At 38.3% G+C, this 20,257-nt stretch overlaps 1 protein-coding gene across 1 annotated transcript in view; it reads right to left on the bottom strand.

The window, feature by feature from the left end:
- Positions 1-20,257, bottom strand: part of UTRN (utrophin) — a 428,940-nt gene that overhangs the window by 65,923 nt on the left and 342,760 nt on the right. The window contains 3 exon segments of the mRNA XM_068406453.1: positions 7,257-7,458; positions 14,523-14,597; positions 15,610-15,671. Coding sequence (XP_068262554.1) covers positions 7,257-7,458; positions 14,523-14,597; positions 15,610-15,671 — 339 coding nt within the window.

The following is a 20,257-nucleotide window of genomic DNA, read 5'->3' on the forward strand; positions in this document are numbered from 1 at the left end:
GTTCAAAAGATAAAACCAAAAGCAATAAAACCAGGGTACTTGGAAAAGGACAATTTTAAAGTTCAAAAGATCACTGCAGAAACATATTCTTAAAAGATCTGATGATATCTTCTTTCAAAGACCAAAAACACTATGCAATTTGTCTTTAGATGAGACATGGCAAACGAATCATGAGAATAGTAGTTAAATTGTATATATTATACACAAACCCCTGCATTTAAGGTTAGCTGAGTCCTTCACCAGCAAGTAAGACAATACTATAATTAATATCACCCCAAACGTTTCTTTGGTCTGTCCCATCATGCATAAGTGATGTATCCTTTAATTACTTCTGGAGTGGTTATTAGACCTCTTGTTCTGTCCTACCTATTCAACATATGGTCTGCTGTCTCATTTACTTCACAAATGTTGTGCTGAATACAAAATTATTAATTTATCCTGAGCTCTCAGTAAATTAACTAAGCACCTTACAAATATTAATGCATTTGTCTTCACAACCATCACCTAATCTAGTGAGGCTAGACATGATCATCTTCTCTATTCCACAAGCTGGAACAGAGGTACAGAAAAATTATTGCCAAATTAATCAAAAATGCCCATTACTTTTACTGCATAGTTTGAAAATCAAGACTCAATTTTCTAGAATGTTATAAAAGTGCTGCCTATTTTATACATTCAAGCCTAGCTTCCAATTACTTCTTTCAATCACAGACTCTTCTTTCATCATTCTTTCCTGTGTGTGGTTTTCTCTTTTAACTTTGTATTTAACGGAAAAACAAAGAACACTTGTGTTTGATTTACCTCAGGACTGACTAGAACATTTGTTTATTAAAGGCAGAAATTCAGAAAAACTTTGCAGTTAAAAGGTCAGGGCATATATGTGGAGGCTTCAAACTTCTCCACACTTCAGCAGATTGTTGTAGGGACTGTGAAAAACTTCCTTGGTAGAAAAAGAATTACAAAGCCTGCAATATTACATTTTTCTAAAGAGCAACATATTTTCCCCTACCCTTTTCCTTGGAAATGGCTAAATATTAGCACTGAAATTATATATAGAAGTAAAAAACCTCACAGCAAAACCAAACAAAAAACTCCTACCAAACCTACAGACTTTGTAGCATTGACACTTCCAATTCAATGGTTTAAGTTTTCCCAGCTTAGAGAGTCACAAAACCACTGAGGCTGGAAGGGTCCTCACATTAAAAAAATCTTTTTCTTACACATTTAAGTAGAATTTCCTGTTTCAGTTTGTTCCCACTGCCTCTTGTCCTATCACTAGGCACCACTGAAGAGCCTGACTCCATCTTCTCCGCTGCTCCCATCAGGTATTTATGCACATTGATAAGATCCCCCCCCTGAGACTTCTCTTCTCCAGGTTGAAGAGTCCCAGCTCTCTCAGCCTCTCCTGATACATCAGATACTCCAAGTACTTAATCACCTTGTCCTGGGGAGTCCAGAACTGGACCCAGCACTCCAGATGTGTCTCACTAGTGCCGAGTAGAGGGGAAGGATCACCTCCCTTGACCTGCTGGGAAAGCTTTTCATAATGCATCCCAGGAGACTGTTGTCCTACTTTGCCACAAGCGCATGTTCCTGGCTGATGTTCAACTTGGTGTCCACCAGGACCTGCAGGGCCTTTCCTGGAAAGCTGCTCTCCAGCCTGTACTGATGTATGGGGTTATTCCTCCTCATGGGGACGATTTGGCATTTCCCTTCGTGACGTTCCTGTTGTCCCCTTTCTCCAGCCTCTCAAGGTCCCTCTGAATGGCAGCACAACCATTTAATTGTGCTGTAGGTAAAAATATCTAAAAATCAAGGTCTTACAGTGGAAAGGTTCAGGAAACATTTTAATGTTTGAATTCATACAGAATTTATGGGTCAAGTATTTAGAATTAAGTGCCAGCACACTATCCAGATACACTTTATAGCAATACAAGTATGCCTGTCACTACAAAAGCGATTGATAAGATCACTTTAAGAAGTTCAGATATTTTTCGCTCTGATCCTGACGAAGTGAAGTCTGAACCATTATACATTTATTAACTGGTTTAGAGCAAACTCACACATTCACAGTAAATACAACAGTGAAAGGCAGTATAAAAATAGCACATTATTGACCTCTGACCTATCTTCAAGTAAAAAATGGCAAAACCATTACAGCTGCTTGTCAGAAGCACTGTTCTTGTTTAGTAAAGTCCATTCGTCCCACTGGATATATCTGAGCCCTCTTTCCCCAGGCAATACAAAGCCTAAGGATTCATTGCCCTTACAGTGTGAGGCTGACGTTCTTCTCGTTCCTCAAGTAAATGGGAATTTTATTGCTTTAGTGGGGAAGCAGAGAGGAAAGAGAGGCAAGGGGAAGGAGGAAATAAAGAAATCCTTGATTTTGTAGCTGATTGTGTTGTCTGTGCATATGCACCAGGCAAGCTCTGGCCAATACACCTCAAGTATGATCTCCCTGTTGCACATTCATCTACTGCCAGTCAGAAGGTGGCACAGAACCTAGAAGTAATGCAAATTTTAAATCTGCCAAAATAGGCATTAAAAAAAAGGTACGCATCATTTCCAGGCGTAGTCGGAGAGTGCGTTGAAAGCATATACTACAGAGCGGACTAGCTTAGTAGGGAATCAGCTAACTAGATCATTTGGGTCAAGGGCATGGGAGGGTACCATGCTGAGCAGGTAGAGAGGCTGGATTGGGACTGGAGCACATACAACTTTGTTGCATAGATTGGACTCTCCATCCAAGCAAAGAGCAACCATTCAGCTGAAGAGAATATCAAAGAGCTACTTCATATAAAAACTGATGACTCTCACTACCGCACAATAACATAAGCAAATAAGGAAAAAAAGGGTGAGCTAGAAATGGCTGTATTATCAGAAGAAAAAGGGAGAATACTTTTATCCCGTATCTTACTACAAGAGATACTGGAATTAGAGGATGCAGGAGAGGGAGGGAAGAACAGGTAACACACAGATAACAGGGGCAATAAACATAAGCCATGCCTCATGAGTTCCCTTGCTAGTCCCATAATGAGTTTCCCATAACAACTGAACTCCAAACAAATGAAACAACTATGATTCCAACCTCACTACATTGTGCACAAGCTGTGTGGAGCACTTGGGAATCACATAATATAGTTTAGTACCACTCAGACACAGGAACATCTCAGCTGCAAAACAGCTTGCTAAATCCTAAAACCAACATTTCTCTTTTCCAAAAAACACCTAGGAAATTCAATGACAGACATTAAAGCAGGTTTAAAATTATCTGAAGGTATGTCTTCCCATGAAAATGAGTTTAGCGAACCTTCCAAAAATGTTTCACAATCATGCAACTGTCACATGCAAAATTTCTTTCTCAAAGTAACATCCCAATATAGAGTTAGGACTCAAAACTCCCTTGAAAGGCAAACACAGTCTACCCCATAGTCAAAACAGAGGCCTGTGACACCTGTAAATTATAAGTGTATTAATCTGGATATAATTAATATTAGGTTGTTGAATATAAGTGTACAAAACTGTTGTTACCAACAATGGTATGCAAGTATTCTGTAGCATCACAATGGCATAGGCAGACACAATATATAAGCATTTTACCTAAGTATGTGAACACCAATGGGGAAAACAGTGACGGGTACAGCTGCACACAGGAGTTAGCTAGGTAACAAAAAGTTGCCAGACATGGGATAAAATTAAGTACAAGAGACTGCAAACAGGAATACACAGTAAGGATGACTGGCAAATCAACAGAAAACAAGATAAGCAATATCAAGTCCAGAGGAAACCTATGTCCCCCAAGAGTGGGGGGCAACAGCATGAAAACATCAGGCACTAGCAAGAAAAACTGGTGAAGTAAGATGAGCCTCCTTTAGTTCTGACTTCTGTCAAAGAGCTCTCAAGCCTGGTCAATGTTGACACTACAATTAAGGACGACCAAGGATGGTAGCTATCAGTTATCTACATAACCCAGCAACAGGAGGCAGACTGGTAGATCTCTGAAGGTCCCCACAGATGCCTCCCCTTGGTCAACCACAGAGGAATCAAAGGAGCTCATTATCCTGCCCTAGAGGGCCATGTCCTTCCTAGAGCATGTCTTACTACTATCACAGCCTGCCAAGCTGCTCCCACAGAGTCCTCTATGAATCAAGATGGCTATCATCACCACAGGGAAGGCAACTGGAGTGCATGCAGAAAATTTCCGTCAGCTACTGTCAAAACCAGGGGATAAAGTTAAGGCTGACTGAGCAGACGTCTCATCCTTCTCATTCCTCAGAAGTTCAGATTTTGCTGAATTTAACATGCTGGTAAGGCCTGGGATATTAACTCAACCTGGTGTTAGAATTTGCCAGGTGTGTAAGTGCAACGATAAATAGTGAAGTTGTAATTCTTCAGGGGAAGCCTGGGCCACAGAGAATGATCATCAATGACAGCTTTGATCATATGGAAAAGGTTAGCATACATGCAATACCATAGATACCCTTCTTAGACTAATGCACCAAAGAAATTAAATTTAAAAAAATGCATTATCAAAAGTATCCTAACATCACAAAAATCAAGAAAATTTAAAAGTTGAAATACAAGAAGTCAGATAAACTTTGCAAGACTTTAAAAACAGTGCATGTAAAAGTTTCTTTATGGATAATTTGGGTAATTTTGATTGAAATAATGAGTCATCGCCCACAATTAGTACATGCATTCTATATTATGTATGACAGACTTTAAAATATCTAAACCAACTCATTCCAAGCGGTGTTGAGTTATTCCATTAGTGCTGAAAGCTATCAGTCCATTTCATATAAACGACACTTGGAGATTTTAGCAAATTTGACAGTATATAGTCCAGAAAAACAACCACCAGCTATTGCTTTTGGATGATTTAACCACAAACCTGGCCAAATGATTTCATAGAGCAAACAGTTTCCTTCACAGCTGTCATTGTAAAATGCAATGTGTTCATTTATAATTTCATTTAAAAAAAAAAAAAAAAAAAATCTCTGGACTAACCAAAACAAGGAACTTTAACTTTGGAAAATATTTACAGAGCAGACATTGCTGCCTGGAACAACCTTTGAGTCCCTGAAGAAGTAAAAGTCACTGAGTAAATTTAATGTTTCTCCCTTCTACACAGGTTGAAGAATTAATCATTCCTGATGTGTCAGAAAATACCAGAACACAACAGACTCTCCTACTATTTCTAAAAATAAATTAATCCTTTTTAAGGGCCAAAGACATCTGTAGGTAAGTCTGAAGAACCACCCAGTTTGCCATCAATCTGTGAATCGGTAATTAAAACTCAGGTTAATAGTATGTCAATAGCAGATGCTTTTTGTAGGCAGTTTAAGACTTGAAACATTGTATAACACCAATGCAATAAACAATGGAAATGCCAAGACACAAATTAGTTCTTCGCTAAAGGCCAATTTAAAAAAAAAAAAAAAAAAGGCAGCTCAAAATTGTTGCCTGTTCTTTCACCTTTTTTTTTTGTTTCCTGGAGTGTATTTGAAAGGGGACCAAGGAAACATACTGTAAAAGGTAATTTTATCTCAGAAAACCTTCATACTCCATTTTTCAAAGTTTGTCTTTCATCATCTTGAAGAATTATCTACACTAAAGCTTTCAACATAATAATCAAGAGGAATGGGGCAACAGGAAACGTCATGGAAAGAAAGGTTTGCTGCTTACTACACGCATTTTAAATACGAACAGATTAAACAACTGACTTCTAACAAATCAGGAAGCAAAGGTAACCTGAAGAAAATATAAGGGATTTGTGATCAATACGAAAAAACCCCAACCAGCAACTACAAAAATATCTCTGACATTATTAACTCTCTTATTCCAAATAACCAACAACATTTAAGTCAAGCAACCCACTTGATCTACTGCCCTATTTGCAAGTGATGTGTTTATTCACTCACAACACAGAACTCTGCAAAATAAAAATAATTGCAGGAAGAAGTCTCAGTGATTATTTGATGGGCTCTCCAATTTTCCAGCAGTAAAGATGAGGAGTCCAACTAACAGAAATGTCACAATATTAAACAGCAATATTTGAATGTCAAGCATAATAGCTACTCAGCACATAAATGAAAAATGGTTGTATGTACTCTGTTCCCTCCTTCCCTCTCCCCTACCACAATATTTAAAATAAAAATAAAATAAAATATCCACAAAGCATAGGACTACTGGTGTGTAATCCTCTGGGGGAAAAAAAGCAAAAAGCTATGAACTATTAGAATTTGGCACTGATTAAGGGTGTGAACATAGTGAAGAAACTGCATACATCAAGAAGTGACAGCTCTCTTTTGCAAAGCCAGGTATAAGAATTTCTATCATTACTCAAGAAATACTTTTGCTCTTTCCATCTTCAAATGGGAAGAAAGGAAAGAAATTTGCTAACCAACCTCATGCAGCTTAGCAATTCTGATTTGTAATTCTGTGTATAATTATAGCAGACGTGCATTTAAATAAACCCACAAGTTCTTACTGTAAGTATCCCGGAATATTCTTGAGGCAAACTCACAATCCACTGAGGAAATACAGCTTTGCTGCCAGGATCAGGGCAGGTGGATCACATAGCACCAGCACTCAGAAGTGATACAAGGCAGGAGTTGCACATGCTGGAAGTGAGCCGGGACCAGGATGCCGCTGAGCCTCCAGAATCAGAGGCTTTAGTGCTGAGATCAAAACAACCACCACTCGACAGAGGATTCAGGACAGGGAGCTCAGCCAGGATTATGGCACGCAAGTAACTAAGTGTAAAGTAAATAACAAAACTGACCGCATCTGTGGCAGAAATAGGATCTGGTACGAATAGCAAACAATCTGGGCAATTTGGAACATTTACAGTAGGAACACAGCCAAAGTAGCATTTTCAGTTCTCTATTCACATATACACTTTCTGAAAGCCTTTCAATGTTTCTTTGGTAAGCAGTGTAATGTTAGTTGAGTGCATCTGAGCAGGACAGCATAAGAAACATGTAATTTCAAGCAACTGCACTTTCATTACTGAGTCAAAATTATCAAAAGATATGCCTTTTTATTAAAGAACTTCTTAAGGCTTTATAATTTTCCTATTACCCTGAACATTTCCACAAGAAAGTAACTCAAAAAATATACAACACTCCTGTAAATCCAGCATTTTTGATAAGTCAAGTGCAAATCTTACCAATTCTGTCTCCGTGGTTTATACTTTGTTACTACTACATTAAATCCCTAGGGTACATACTGTGAATAAATTTTTTTTTACTTACCTATCATATACATTGAGTAGCCAGTTAAGACACATGTCTACACAGAGAGGAACATTCACCATATCTTTGTGTTTCTCTTCAAGTCCACTGTAGATGGTAGTGAGACAGCTGATCACATCCTGGACACCAATCAGCTGGTCATTTTGACTCAACTTGTGCTGTTTGAAAACTTCACTTGTTGTGTTCAGGTCCAACAGGTCCACTAACAACAGGCAATTAAAAAAAAAAAAAAAAGAAAAAAGGCATGAATATACATACTCTACCATAGCATTCACAATACTTATTTGCATATTGTAGCAGACATTGCAGACAATTAGCCAAGAAGTAGCTTTCATTTAGTAACATTACAGTGAAAAACTGTTCTCTGTTAGAAGTCAACAGCATTTTTGTACTATGTATTTAAAAAAATGAATCAACAAGAACACCATAACAGCACTGCACCACTCAGAAGAACATTAAAAAAGCCGCTGAAGTACTCTGTGTAATTAGAGAATCCTAACTTCAGATGTATGTACACTGGGAGTCCATTAGGCTTAGAGGGTTCTCTACATTTACCATAAAGCAGAATCCCATTAAATGACTATCACTTTTGATTAAATGTAAACCAAAGCAAATTCTTAGGTAACAATGTTCTCTTAAATACAGTAGGAATGTACTGAGGCCTGATTAACTGAACAGTAGTTGCTAAATTAAGGCTTAAAAGAAAGCAGGGAGGGACACAGGGGAATTATTTATTGTTGTTTTCCAGAACACAAAATGCTATGCTTTCCTGAAAAATGTTTTGATCTCATTTATTACAGCATGCTTTCTATAAGCAGCTGGTGATGTCATAGATACCCTAGAGGTGAGAAGGGTTTTGCCCCCAAAACCACCTAAATGAGATTGCAATTCTGAAAATCTCGGTTTTGCATGGTGAAAATAAAAAGCTGTCAATGAGCTCCTCTAATTCCTTTTGCAAAACAAAGTGGAAAAGAGGAAACTTATTTTGGTGTAAAAGTAGGAAGAATAATGTTAAGTCAAAGGCTGGTATAACACTCAGTGAAATTTTTTGACCAAAGCGAGGACTTTAGCAAAAAAAATAGTTGCAATACATCAGTATGCTTGCTACAGCGTATACAACATGAAGTTGAAGTATAGTCTGAGCTCATACAGAGCTGTTTCTGGAGAGCCAGTAACACAAGTACACTATAAACGTCATCTCTCAAAGGAAACGAAACATGACAATCTCAGATGTGTTGTAAATTGCTCTGCACTGATAACGTTATATAAGGACCCCAGAAGGACAGTCTCTGCGAATCAGGTAAGTCCAGCTTGGGCTGGAAAATAAGTACAGCAGAAAAAAGCAGGAGCAAGACAACACTAACCACTACGAGCAATTCTGTCAAGAACTCAATGAGCATCTACCAAAAGATAAGGTTATGGGCCAAAAGAAGCTTATATTCCCAGTCCCATTTCCTCAATCAACCCTTCCTAACATCACTGTAAAATGAGAAACAGTACCTCACAGCCCTTACTTTTTCTCTTCCTCACTGACATCTGTACATTCTGTTCTAACTTTACAGCATCAGCCTTGCAGGGGTTTTACATTTGTTTGCTTTTTATTTTCTTTTTCTTTTTTTTTTCTAAAAGCCCATCTCTTGGGCTTGCAAACAAACACCAGCCATGTATTTACCAAAGAGGCAGACTGCTAATTGCAGCAAAACACCTTGCCACTAGTGGGACCTGAGGTAGCCAAAGTATTTGGCAGCACACTGCAGCAAAATCTTCCACAGTAGCTGGAAAATATGTAGTATACTGGAAAAAGTTCAAAGGCATATTTAAAAACCAAACCAAAAAAACCCACACCACAATGCAACACAGACTATTTTTTGAGAGGTGGAGAGAGGGTGATGAAGCCAGGTGCAAAACTATAACATGCTATCCAATCACATAAATATGGCACTCAGGAGAGAGAGCCACTTTTCATGCTTTTCCTTCATGACCTACAAGGGGGGAAAAAACCCTCAAAATTACGGCAACCAGTTTGACAGTGGTATTTTTTTCAACCTGTTTTTGTAATGTACTTAATGGTTGGCTAAAAGCAGGTAAGAAGCTTTCTAAAAAAGATTGATAGCACTGAAAACCTGCCCTTTTTAAAGCCAAAGAAAACTTAGAATGCTTTGCCAGAAAGTTGTAGCCCACTTAGCTTGGCTTGGCATAACCACCCTTGCACTGAAAACAGCAATTCAACAGACACCGGAGTAAGACTGCTAACTTCACCTATTGATCTGCTGGCATTAAGATCTCACACTCATATTTCTGCCACAGGATTCTAGAGGAAACTGGGAGAAGTACTTTCAGTATTTTCATACCAAAAGGAAACTCTGCTGCTGTACTAACGCAAATCAAGCAAAGCTTACACTTTTGGATGACACCATTCATGGAGAACAACCAGAGGAAACTACTTCCATCCCTGCTTACTGCAGCACTCACCAGGCTGAATGAACTGTGGGTATAGGCAGTTATCCTGCCATGTAAAGGTCTACCAGGAGCAGAGCTCCTGGATTGTGCTGATGTAAAGGGGGATTATTTTCTTGTTACATTTCAATTTCTGAAAGTTTTAAAATAAACAGTGTTTATGCAGATGGGGAAAAGCTAACCCGAGACTCGCATGCCGTTGCTGGCATGAAGCCTACTGTACACAGCTTTTAGTGCATTTTTGCAGGACCACTCTGCATCTGCTCAAATGTGCTGAACAACCAATCCTGCTGTTAACCAACAAATAGACACAAGGGTCCTTTCTATAGTCAGGAGACTTTCCCAAAGGAAAACTATAAACAGAAACCACGTCAATCAGCATGGTTCAAGCAGATGTGAGTGACTGACGCAGGAGCAAGTAATGACATGCAGCTGCTAATGGCAAATCTGAGCTTGCTGTAACCCTACAGCAAATAGGCAGGCATTGCTATGGAGCTTTTATATTAGAAAGACCTTGTGAATCATAGCAGTTCCTGCAAAAGACTGGATCGCTGAGGGAAGTCTACATGGCTCTCGCTTTTAGTCTGGTGTGCCCTAGTGTGTGTTCCTTACCCTTGTGTGGTTGATATTTCTATTAGCATTCTTAAATTTTAAATCATCTAGAGAAACTCAGTGACAGAAATTCTGAATATACATGGTTGTTTTGTTCCCTTTTTCCGTTTCAATATTACACTTCATTATCTGGGGCAATATAATTTCTTGAAAATGAGCTGAAGTATGCTGCATGAGTATAAAATATTATAGTCAGGGCCTGATGTTGCATAGCTGGCCAGTACAACTGCAACACAGGATAATCTCTCTGGCCCCATTCTTCTTCTGCTACAGTGGGTAAGTACTCTCAGTACATCTGCCTCACTTAATCTGAGACAGAGAAGCTAATCAAGAATTTGTTCTTTCCAACCTGTAACCTTCTTCAGCTTCCTGCAAAATAAATACATGTAGGTACATACACACATATATTAGTCTCTGCAGGAATCAACCTTCCAAAAAACAGAACAAGATGAAACATGACTCTAACTGCCCACTTCTAAAGGGAGATGGGGGGAGTGGGAGGGAATAACTTCCCCAGGACCACGTTTTTTTGACACTTACTGACTTAGAAGAGAGATTTAGCATCAGCAAGTTTTCCAAAGTATGGTTCTCAAATTACATACTCCTGAACCTGCTTGTATAGCACTAATACTGTGTTACCAGTCCTCACTGCAAAGTCAAAATCTGTCAGGTGCAAGTGGGACTGTGCATCCTGTTTCAGCTCTGCCCTTGGAGTTCTCATCAAAAAGGCCTCTGTAGTTATACACACACTGTGGCTGTGACAGCAATGTGTCCCATTTTACAGTTTACAATGATCTTATTTTCTAGTGATTTGTTTTGACATTTTCTTTGCATTAGCGCATAAGCCTTTCTGAAGCATTCTGCATCCAAACACCTCTAAAAACCATTGACAGTTAAAATTACAGTAAACACAATGAAAGACTAAAGCAACTCAGACCAGAGAATGAATAGCAGGGGCACAGAAGATGACTCTTTCCCTACCTTGAAACAAAATCACCAACAAAAAAAAGTCAAGAAAAGAATTCTAGATAGGGCTTAACCACTCTCCTCCTCTAAAGAGGACTTGTTAGCACATGCTGTGTTTTGTCTATCTCAGTAGTCATTCACAGGACAGGAACAGGCCGAGAATCACCACAGTCAAAGGGAATTTGACCTGTTCTCTGGCAAGAAATAATCTGCTTAAGCAAACAATGACAAAAGGAATAGCATTGATCATATTTTTGAAGGTGGTCTTAAAATTGTGCCAGATCATAATGAGTTCCTGTTCATAGACAGAAAATTCTTGTAGTATTTAGTTTTGTGCATAATCTGTAATGACTTTCTTAAAAACCCACAATGTTGTGTTCTCACAAATTACACCAATCCTTGTGCATGCAAATATGTGCATGTAATAAAGATTTTTTTGGCTGTTGCCTTCTCCCATGAGACAGAGAGATGGAACAAGCAGTTTCATAAATAATGAGGCAGATTTGATCTGTAGAGGTAACAGTTTTACTCCTGGCTCTTTCAAAGTGGAACATTCTCCTTACTTCTTTACTACTTCCCTCTGTTCTCTTTCCACCTCCCTCCCCTGAAACTGGAGACAATATTCACTTTGATAGGAGGATACTTTTGAAATCTGTGAATGTGGAGAGCTAACCATTGCAGTTATAACAGAAATTGATATATTTTGCAGTAAAAGCAAGAAAAGGAAGTGTGATCCTCCTCAAGGCTTATTAAATGTAATGAAAGAGAAGTTTGTTCTATACAGGTCGCTAGACAATATGTATGCCTGTCAGAAATAGGCAGCATGATTAGCATTCATCACGTGCAGTCTGTTTTTTCACTCTTCCCTGGGAAGCAGCATGCACAAGGAGAATTTTACTTTGCTTTCTGATTTCTTGCTTTGATATTAGTTTTCAGGTACATGTTGATGCCTACTTTATATCCTGCACACTGATTAGTAGAAAGCTTGTAATGCTCTTTAGTCTTGCTAGGAGATGAAACTACAGTCTTGGGTGGGAGCATATCTCTTGCACAGAGAAGCTCTAGGCCGTATCAAAGAAATACAGTTTTTCTTTCAATACCGTCAAACAATCTTTCAAAGAACAGGTTCTGCTTTTTCTCAAATGTAAGACCTTGAACCCAAGATCTCGAACTTGATCTGGAATTCTGTGAGAAGCCAGCATAACATATGAAGAAGTGGCGAGAGGCATTCCCAAGAGCCTGTGCTCTTGCATAGATGCACTCTAGCTTCCTGGAGTAGCTAGCTACCATCTCAGGTACAGCTACATTCGGTATAATGCATATCTGAAGTCCAGCCAAGAAGCTACTGCCAAGATCAGGCTGCTGTCTTCTAGGCTGGAAAGAAAACTAACCACCTGGTAGGTAGGAAGGGACCCCTCTTTGTGCAACTCCTTCCTTGCTTGCATCTTTAGGATGGCTTTGTCCTTCTTGTGTTCCTACTTGGACTGCAGTACTGCACACCCTTCAGGGCTGAAAAGTCCTTCCACAGCAAGGACTCCTGAGTTTAAACAAGAAAATTTAGTAATGTTGTGTAACATTTTTATACCAGCTGTTGCCAAGACCCTTCAAACATCTAAAATCTGGGACCTTCACACTCATCCACAACCCACATCTCCTTCCATAATTGTCCAGTTTCCTTTTTTTTTCTACTTCACCATGTTTTCTTTGTGGTATATGTGTGGCGTTCTGTATTTTCTTTTCCAGTCCTAATAATCTTGAAAATCCATATTCTCATCATCTCAACAACAGAAATTTTTGCACTCCTTTCTTTTTGTATACCTTAATCTCCAGCTCTGTGTTTCTGCAAGTTTTCTTCCACACACCCTCTCTTCTCTGCCTTCTCACAAAAAACTCACTTCCTTCTAAGCTTTTTGCCCTTTCAGTTATCTTCCTTGTCTTCATGTGTCTTGCCCCTCTCCATAATGTAAACCATTTCTGTATTACATCAGACTAATAGTTCAATCCCATTTCTCTCAAATAAACATTGAGCCATTACAAGCTAGCTCAGCTCCTCCAAGAAAGTACCATATTTCTTTTTCTCATCCTGATTCTCAAGAACAATTCAGAAATACCAGTGGCAGGATGACTCCAAAGAGTAGCCTTGAGTTTGCTTTGCACAGGAGACTCAGGTGAGAGCCCAGAATGCCACTGTGATACTTGCTGTGTGAATCAGAGAAGTCCTGAGTCTGGAGGCCAGGACAAGATCTCCTGATATATGAGTTCTAAGGCTGCTAAATTTTGAATGTGGTAGTCATGCAACTTGCTGTTGAATTAAACAATGATTGCGATATAATGTCAAATGCTTTCTTAAAAAGATAGCAAATATTGGAGATACAGACATGAACCTTGGAAATGAAGTAGTGTAGACAGCTGAGCCTACTCAGTATACACCTGTCTTTTCCTTCTGATGAAATCTATGCACTCTTCAGAGTGGACTGTGACTGAATTATTAGATTGCTTAAGAACAGCGGTAAATGCCAACACATGTCGGGGCAGAAGGACCAACATCCATATGAAATGCATGTTTATTTCTTGTCTAACTCTAAGACCTTTTCCCACACCTCCAATATATATATATATCCTATTATTGCTAATAATAATAGTTTGTTTCGTCAGAATAGCTTTTTGTGATTAAAATGTACAGCAATACCAACTACACATAACCAACCATACAGATCTGTACCCATTCGCCTCAAGCTTTGGGCAGCCTGAACTCCTCTTTAACTGGAATTCACACAGCAAGATATTCTCTCTGTGAGGGAGGAATATTTTCAAAGTTATCTAGCAGCAGTAAACACAAAAGAATGGAATAGAACTCTAAAAATATCATATAATATCTGAGTTTATGTCAAAGGTCAGTACCATAATTCACATCATTTCACACTAGTTTGTATCAGGAACAATACGCAATAGTCAAGAGGTTCAATATTTATTTTCCTGTCACTTCTCAAAGTATTCTGAGTGGGCGTACCATTTCAACTTACTGGCTGCACCACTTTTTTTCATTAATTGATTTTATTTATTTGAAATAATGACATCTACTATTGGAAAACCTTCCTCCCATTTAGTTGGTCGACAATCTGTCAAGGATGTACCTGATCCCTTGTTAAACATTAATGTCATTAGGCTTAAGCTGACCCTCCCTTCCCCAAGTTTAGTTGAGAAACAATTTGTCTCGAAGGCCAAACTCACAGCACAGTGCTTTCTGCAGTCTTCGGATTTTGATGGCCGTACGGTATGCAGAGAAGCGTACGTTGTTCAAGTCAGCTGAAACAGCAGAAACAGAAAGGTGAGCAACCCTAAAAAGAGAGTCCATAAGTTTCCTTTATATATAAATTCTCATATTTTGGAAAAAGTCTGGTATCTCTTCTCTTCTCTGCAATGAGTTAATAGGATATATCAGAATAAATAAAACTGAGAAGTTGGGACCTCATTCCAATCCACCTGCAGGTAAAGCCTCCCGACTCTGACAGTCCAGGGCCTTCAGAGATTGGCACACCAGAAATCCTGACACCATCTTGGCACATGTAATACATACATATATAATAGAGTTTTACATACATATTATGCAGTGTTAAGTAGTTTCCAGAAAAGTGCTCAAATACAGTATGTTTCTCAAATAATTCACAATTCCATCAGACAACATAAAAAGAAATAGAGGGCAGCAAAGGTCACAGTAACAGAGAAAAAAATGCATTTTTGAGCCATAATTTCTATGCCATGGCTTTGTAAACAGTGCTTTGAAAGGGACAGACACATAGCTATAAGGTCTATTTTAGAAACTGATGGGTATAGGAATATTTTTCCTCACTTAACAGTATTTTACCCTTTCACTCCTTAGAAAGGGAGATTTCACAGTAAATGTAGATGTTAGCAGGGCATGTTGAATTAGTTGTACCATAATATGGTCTAGGCTTTACTGATAGTGTAGCTGCTCTGACTTTGTAAAAAGATTAGTTCCCTGCAGACCAGCATCCTGCTTTAAACACACAGACAGACTGCATCATGGACAATCCCTCATGGATTTCAAAGAAGTAAACAAGATGCTGCATTAAAGCATAGAGTCAGATCATATTGCTCAGAAATAAAATTACTGAAAGACAATAAACACAGCACGGAACAAGGCACTAGGTTTCTTGCAAAATGTGTCTCATCGCAAAGTGGGACATAATCCGTTACCCACAGTTCATGGCAACTCAGATGTGGTCAGTAGACAAATGAAGGCTTTTACTCATGGAATGAACATCACATACTGATTTATTTTAAGAAATGCACTCACCTAAGGACTGGAAGAGGTCAGTCATTTTAGGGTGATCCCAACAGGTTGTCTGTGTCTCATGACTACAAAGGAATGAGGTAATCAAAGTTTCAGGCCATACACATACACACAATGCAAAAGACAAAAGCCCAAAGACATTCTGATTGTTTGTGTTTAAGTGGCAAGAAATCCCTCAGCTCTAATTAAAGTACATGATCTGTGCCACTCAGTTCCTTGATTTTTTAAATCACAAAGTGAGTTAGACAATAGCCCACCCATTTTTAACAGTATTTACTTTTGATTCTAAGTGTGACTGTATCAGTTGAACTCTGATCCTGAAGCTAAGAGACAGACTAATAAGATAAAAATACAAAACTTCCTGCTGCTGTAGCACGATAAAAATATTTTTTTTAAATACTTCAAAAATAAAAAGCATTGAGGTTTTATTTCAGAGTTCATTGCATATCTGCACATGTGTATCAGAACACATACAACAATTTAAAACTTTACCTGTAATGCCTTTAATGGAAAGCCCGATCACTCTTCACACACCTGATCAATAGGTATTTTCATTTAGGGGTATGTTCTACACTAGCACTCTCAGAACAGAGATTCAACAGGCAGCATCACTTAACCCACTGTTTAGCACTGCTGTTTCAATTCACCAAGGTTTCAGGTATGCAGCCGCAGGGGCCAAAATGTGTATTATGTCATGTCTACCAAAATTTCCAATTCCCTTCTACAAGCCACATTTTACTTGTATTTCTGAATATTAATTGTTGGAATGATTGCACATTCTTGTCTCACAAAGTATTTACATTTTAATTAAATTTATAAGAAAATTAATTAGAGAAGTTGTGTTAAAAAGATCATAGCTCTCCCTTTAAAAGTTAATAACGAAAAGAAAGTTATGCTAGGTTAGCAAATCTAACAATAATGAGCAGAGAATACCATTTATTTCACCTTTGTTTCTATTTAAAAATTGTTAATGTGCACACTTTTTTTTTTCCACATATAGGTGTACTTAGTTGTAAATAACTTCAAATGGCACTTTGCCCTTAAATGTAGTGGACTGTATCTTCAGTTGGTATAAATAGCTGTACCTCATCGATAACTGATTTTTTTTTTTTCCCTCGCTATTGAGGAACGAACAAAGAATGAACCCTTTTATGCTAACAGATGCAAAAAAAATGGGATAGAAGATCCCTGCTCCAAAGAGCTAAAGAGACAGGACAGGTACCACAAAGGTCAGGCATGCTCCAAACAAAGTGTGTGCTGAGGGCCCTTTACATTATCTTTCAAGATACACTACTGGAAAGTGCGTGCATTTTGTCTCTGCAGAGGGGATACGATCCCCACTTTACATTCTCTACACCAGTATGACCTTTCCAGCTTTGAGTCTGGTCTAGGTCTCCAGAGTCACCTTCTCTCTGTCATTAGGCTTAACTCTCTCTGCCATGACTCTCATTTATATATCTGGCACCATCGTAACTTTGTGAGGTGTTTTTCATGGAAGTTCATAGTCAAAATATGTATTTCGTATTAATACAGTAGGTATAAATCCTCTTTTCCCTCTTTGTGATTATTCCCTAGTAGACAACTGATAGGGAGGAAAAGCCCTGAATGTGATTACATTTAACAAGAGAGATTTATACAATTTATACAATCAAAACAACATCTTCTTTTAGACTTTGACTGACTCTAAAATACTGTAGTAAACCCTCCCCAATGCGGAAGAACAGTGAACTACATCTTTACATCTGAACACATTTTTCGTGAACTAAAACTTTTATTTGGTTTGAGTTTGATAATAATATCACATGAATTACATTCATGTTTCAAATTCTGAATGAGGTGGTCCAGGCTCTGATATGCTGAACTCCAAAGCTCAGACATACCAGTATCTAAATTAGGTACACTTTTAAAACAGCACTGTGTTTATCGTTGTCCAGAAAAGTCATTTCAAAAACAAGTTGCTTGACAATTATTTCCCTGGAAGGGGCACACCAATAGATCATCATGAAGCCAACAACAACAAAGGCTGTATCTGTGTTTGGTGCTGTGCCAAGGTAAAGGCAACTGACTGTCCAGCATTCTCAAAATCCCTGGTATTAAAAAAACCTACAACATATTAGAAAGAAGAACGTATACATCTTCAGTAAACAGGAGCAGAAAATATAATATAATGGTTCATACTGATCAACTTAATAAATAACCTCAAAACTTGTCCTGAAGCTGCCAAATATCTGCACTATCATGTGAAGCAAGATGCCATCATTATCATATTGACCATTCAGAATTGATTTCTGCTGACAAAACCCATCGCATCTGCTCACAGAAATGGATCCAATATATGATCAGTTTAATAAAGCTTGTTTGAAGGAAATTGCTTTACCTCCAGTCCCCTGACCAAGAAATGCCCCCCCCCTTCACCCAAACGAACAACAACACCAAAAAAAAAACAAAACAAAAAAAACCCAAGACAGGTCATTTTACTGTCAACATCGTAAGTCAAAAGGATCTCTTAGGATTTTCTGAGAAAAGACTCTTAACTAAAACACCTTCAAACTTCTATGTTAAAAGTAAAGGTAGGTGACAGTACTGTGACAGAAACTTTAAATAAATGTATATATAAAAATACATTTCACTAGTTTAAATGCTGGAATATTAGTGCAAATACTCCATGCAAACAACATGCAATTTACCTGAGTCAAATCCTGTTTACTGCCTTAGAAACTATCATGTTAAAATTAGTCGTGATGGTAAGAACTTTGCTGAATCACAGCCTTTGTTTGTCAGTTCACTATTTTCTGGCATTAATAAATATGTTTCCATGAAGAAATCAATTTCCTACTTGTGGGGTGCTGAAAGGATCTCACCTGGGAAGTGCTGCGTAAGTGCAAAGATTTATTAGCAGTAAATGCCTTCTACACAAACAACAATGAATCGATAGCAGAAGTTGATTCGAAATTCTTCTTTTCTGGTAATAAATTGTTAAATTTTGCTAGGTCCGGAGCCCTTTTCTCTTTTTTTATTTTAAAAACGAGAAGAAAAAAAAAATAGTTAAATACTTGGATAAATTCCTGGTTTCCCCCCGCCTTCTCCAGAAATATCCTTATATACTCCAGTAGGCATCTGTAATGCTTAATTAGGATGTGGGCAGATCTAATTGCAATTTAGATTCCATCTTCTATGTAATTTATAAACCCATATGCAATGAACAAGAGCTGATACTACGAATCAAACTTTTTCCCCAAACTAGGTTTCCAAGATTTAAGAACAAGCACCAGTGTCATTATTGAAATTGTATGCTTTAAGTGCATGGCTTCAGTAGCGGTTTTATCTGAAAGACTAAAAACCACTTTAATCATGACAACATGCCATGAAAAAATGTTATTTTTTCTATTTGTGTGTGCTTAACATGAAGGAGAAAAAAGTGAAGCAGATATCCAAAATCTCTGTATCCTGCACTATCACCTTGTTTCTCCATTTAACGTAGTAAATATCTGAAGAGCTAAATTTTCCTTTTAAGAAAAACACAGAACATGAAATGTATACCTAATAACATAATGACCAGAAAATATTTTTGTTTCTATTTTCATTTGAAAGAGAAACACATTTGTGCAAGACTGTGTATAGACAAATAGGTTTTTAAAACTTATCACTCAGTTCTTTTGTATGCCACACGTGGCAGGCACCTGCCACTGGGATTATGTGAGAAAGGAGGCCCCAGGAACATCATCTGGTGGAATGGGAAAAAGATGAGAGAGAATCCCTTCATCCAAGTTTGTCCATAATTACCCAAAAGTCAGTACTACCTGACAGCTGCTAAATGACTTCACAAGGTGAATACGATTGTGCCAACCTCATCCCAAAGCACCTAGCAGGAAACCACCCATAACAGCCGAGTGATCCTGTAATGTGATCCAGCAGAGAAGAGGAATGGGCTTAGAGTGAGTGAATTACTGACTCAACAGTCCGTTCGGGTCAAAGGAGGCACCAACTCCACTGCCACGAGCAGTGCTGCTACCACCACTGAATACATTCCATGGCTAAGCTTCATTTTCGAGACAGAAGACACCAAAGTCAAACTACACTAGACAGAGCTGAGGAAAAAAAATGTAACTGTAAATTTAAAGAGCTATAAAAAAACCAGGCGAGATGGGAGCAATCAGTCTCAACAGTGACATTTCTTAATGCAAAGTTTTGTTTGATAACAATTTCAGAATATGCAGGGATTTTTATGTGCACACAAATCTGTCTTCACAGGAAGAAAAAAAATGGGTGTGCAGATAACCTTCCTATGTTACAAATAAAAGGAGAGAGGATTCATTTTATTAGGCGCTCCAAACAGGAGGCATGCAAGACAAACTGCTTTCTGGTGATTTGGTTTGTAAAGCAGCTCTTTGAAATAAGATCCATCTTACTCTGCTGTAGCTACAGTAGCTTTTGAGTTATTGATGCAAGACTCATGCAAGCAGATCAAGCACTGAGAAACACGCTCAGAAACTTTACAGTACTGGATGTCTGTAACAGACGAGACAGGCTTGATGAGACTGGGAGAGATCTTTCTGACCAGGATCGTGTAGCTCCTTTTTATGCAAGCTCATGACACAGCAACCTATTCTAAAATATGCACCGCAGTAGTTACAAACTGCCTGTCAGTTAT

Source organism: Nyctibius grandis, chromosome 1 (genome assembly GCF_013368605.1).
Source record: "Nyctibius grandis isolate bNycGra1 chromosome 1, bNycGra1.pri, whole genome shotgun sequence".
In the NCBI taxonomy this organism is placed as follows: domain Eukaryota; kingdom Metazoa; phylum Chordata; class Aves; order Nyctibiiformes; family Nyctibiidae; genus Nyctibius; species Nyctibius grandis.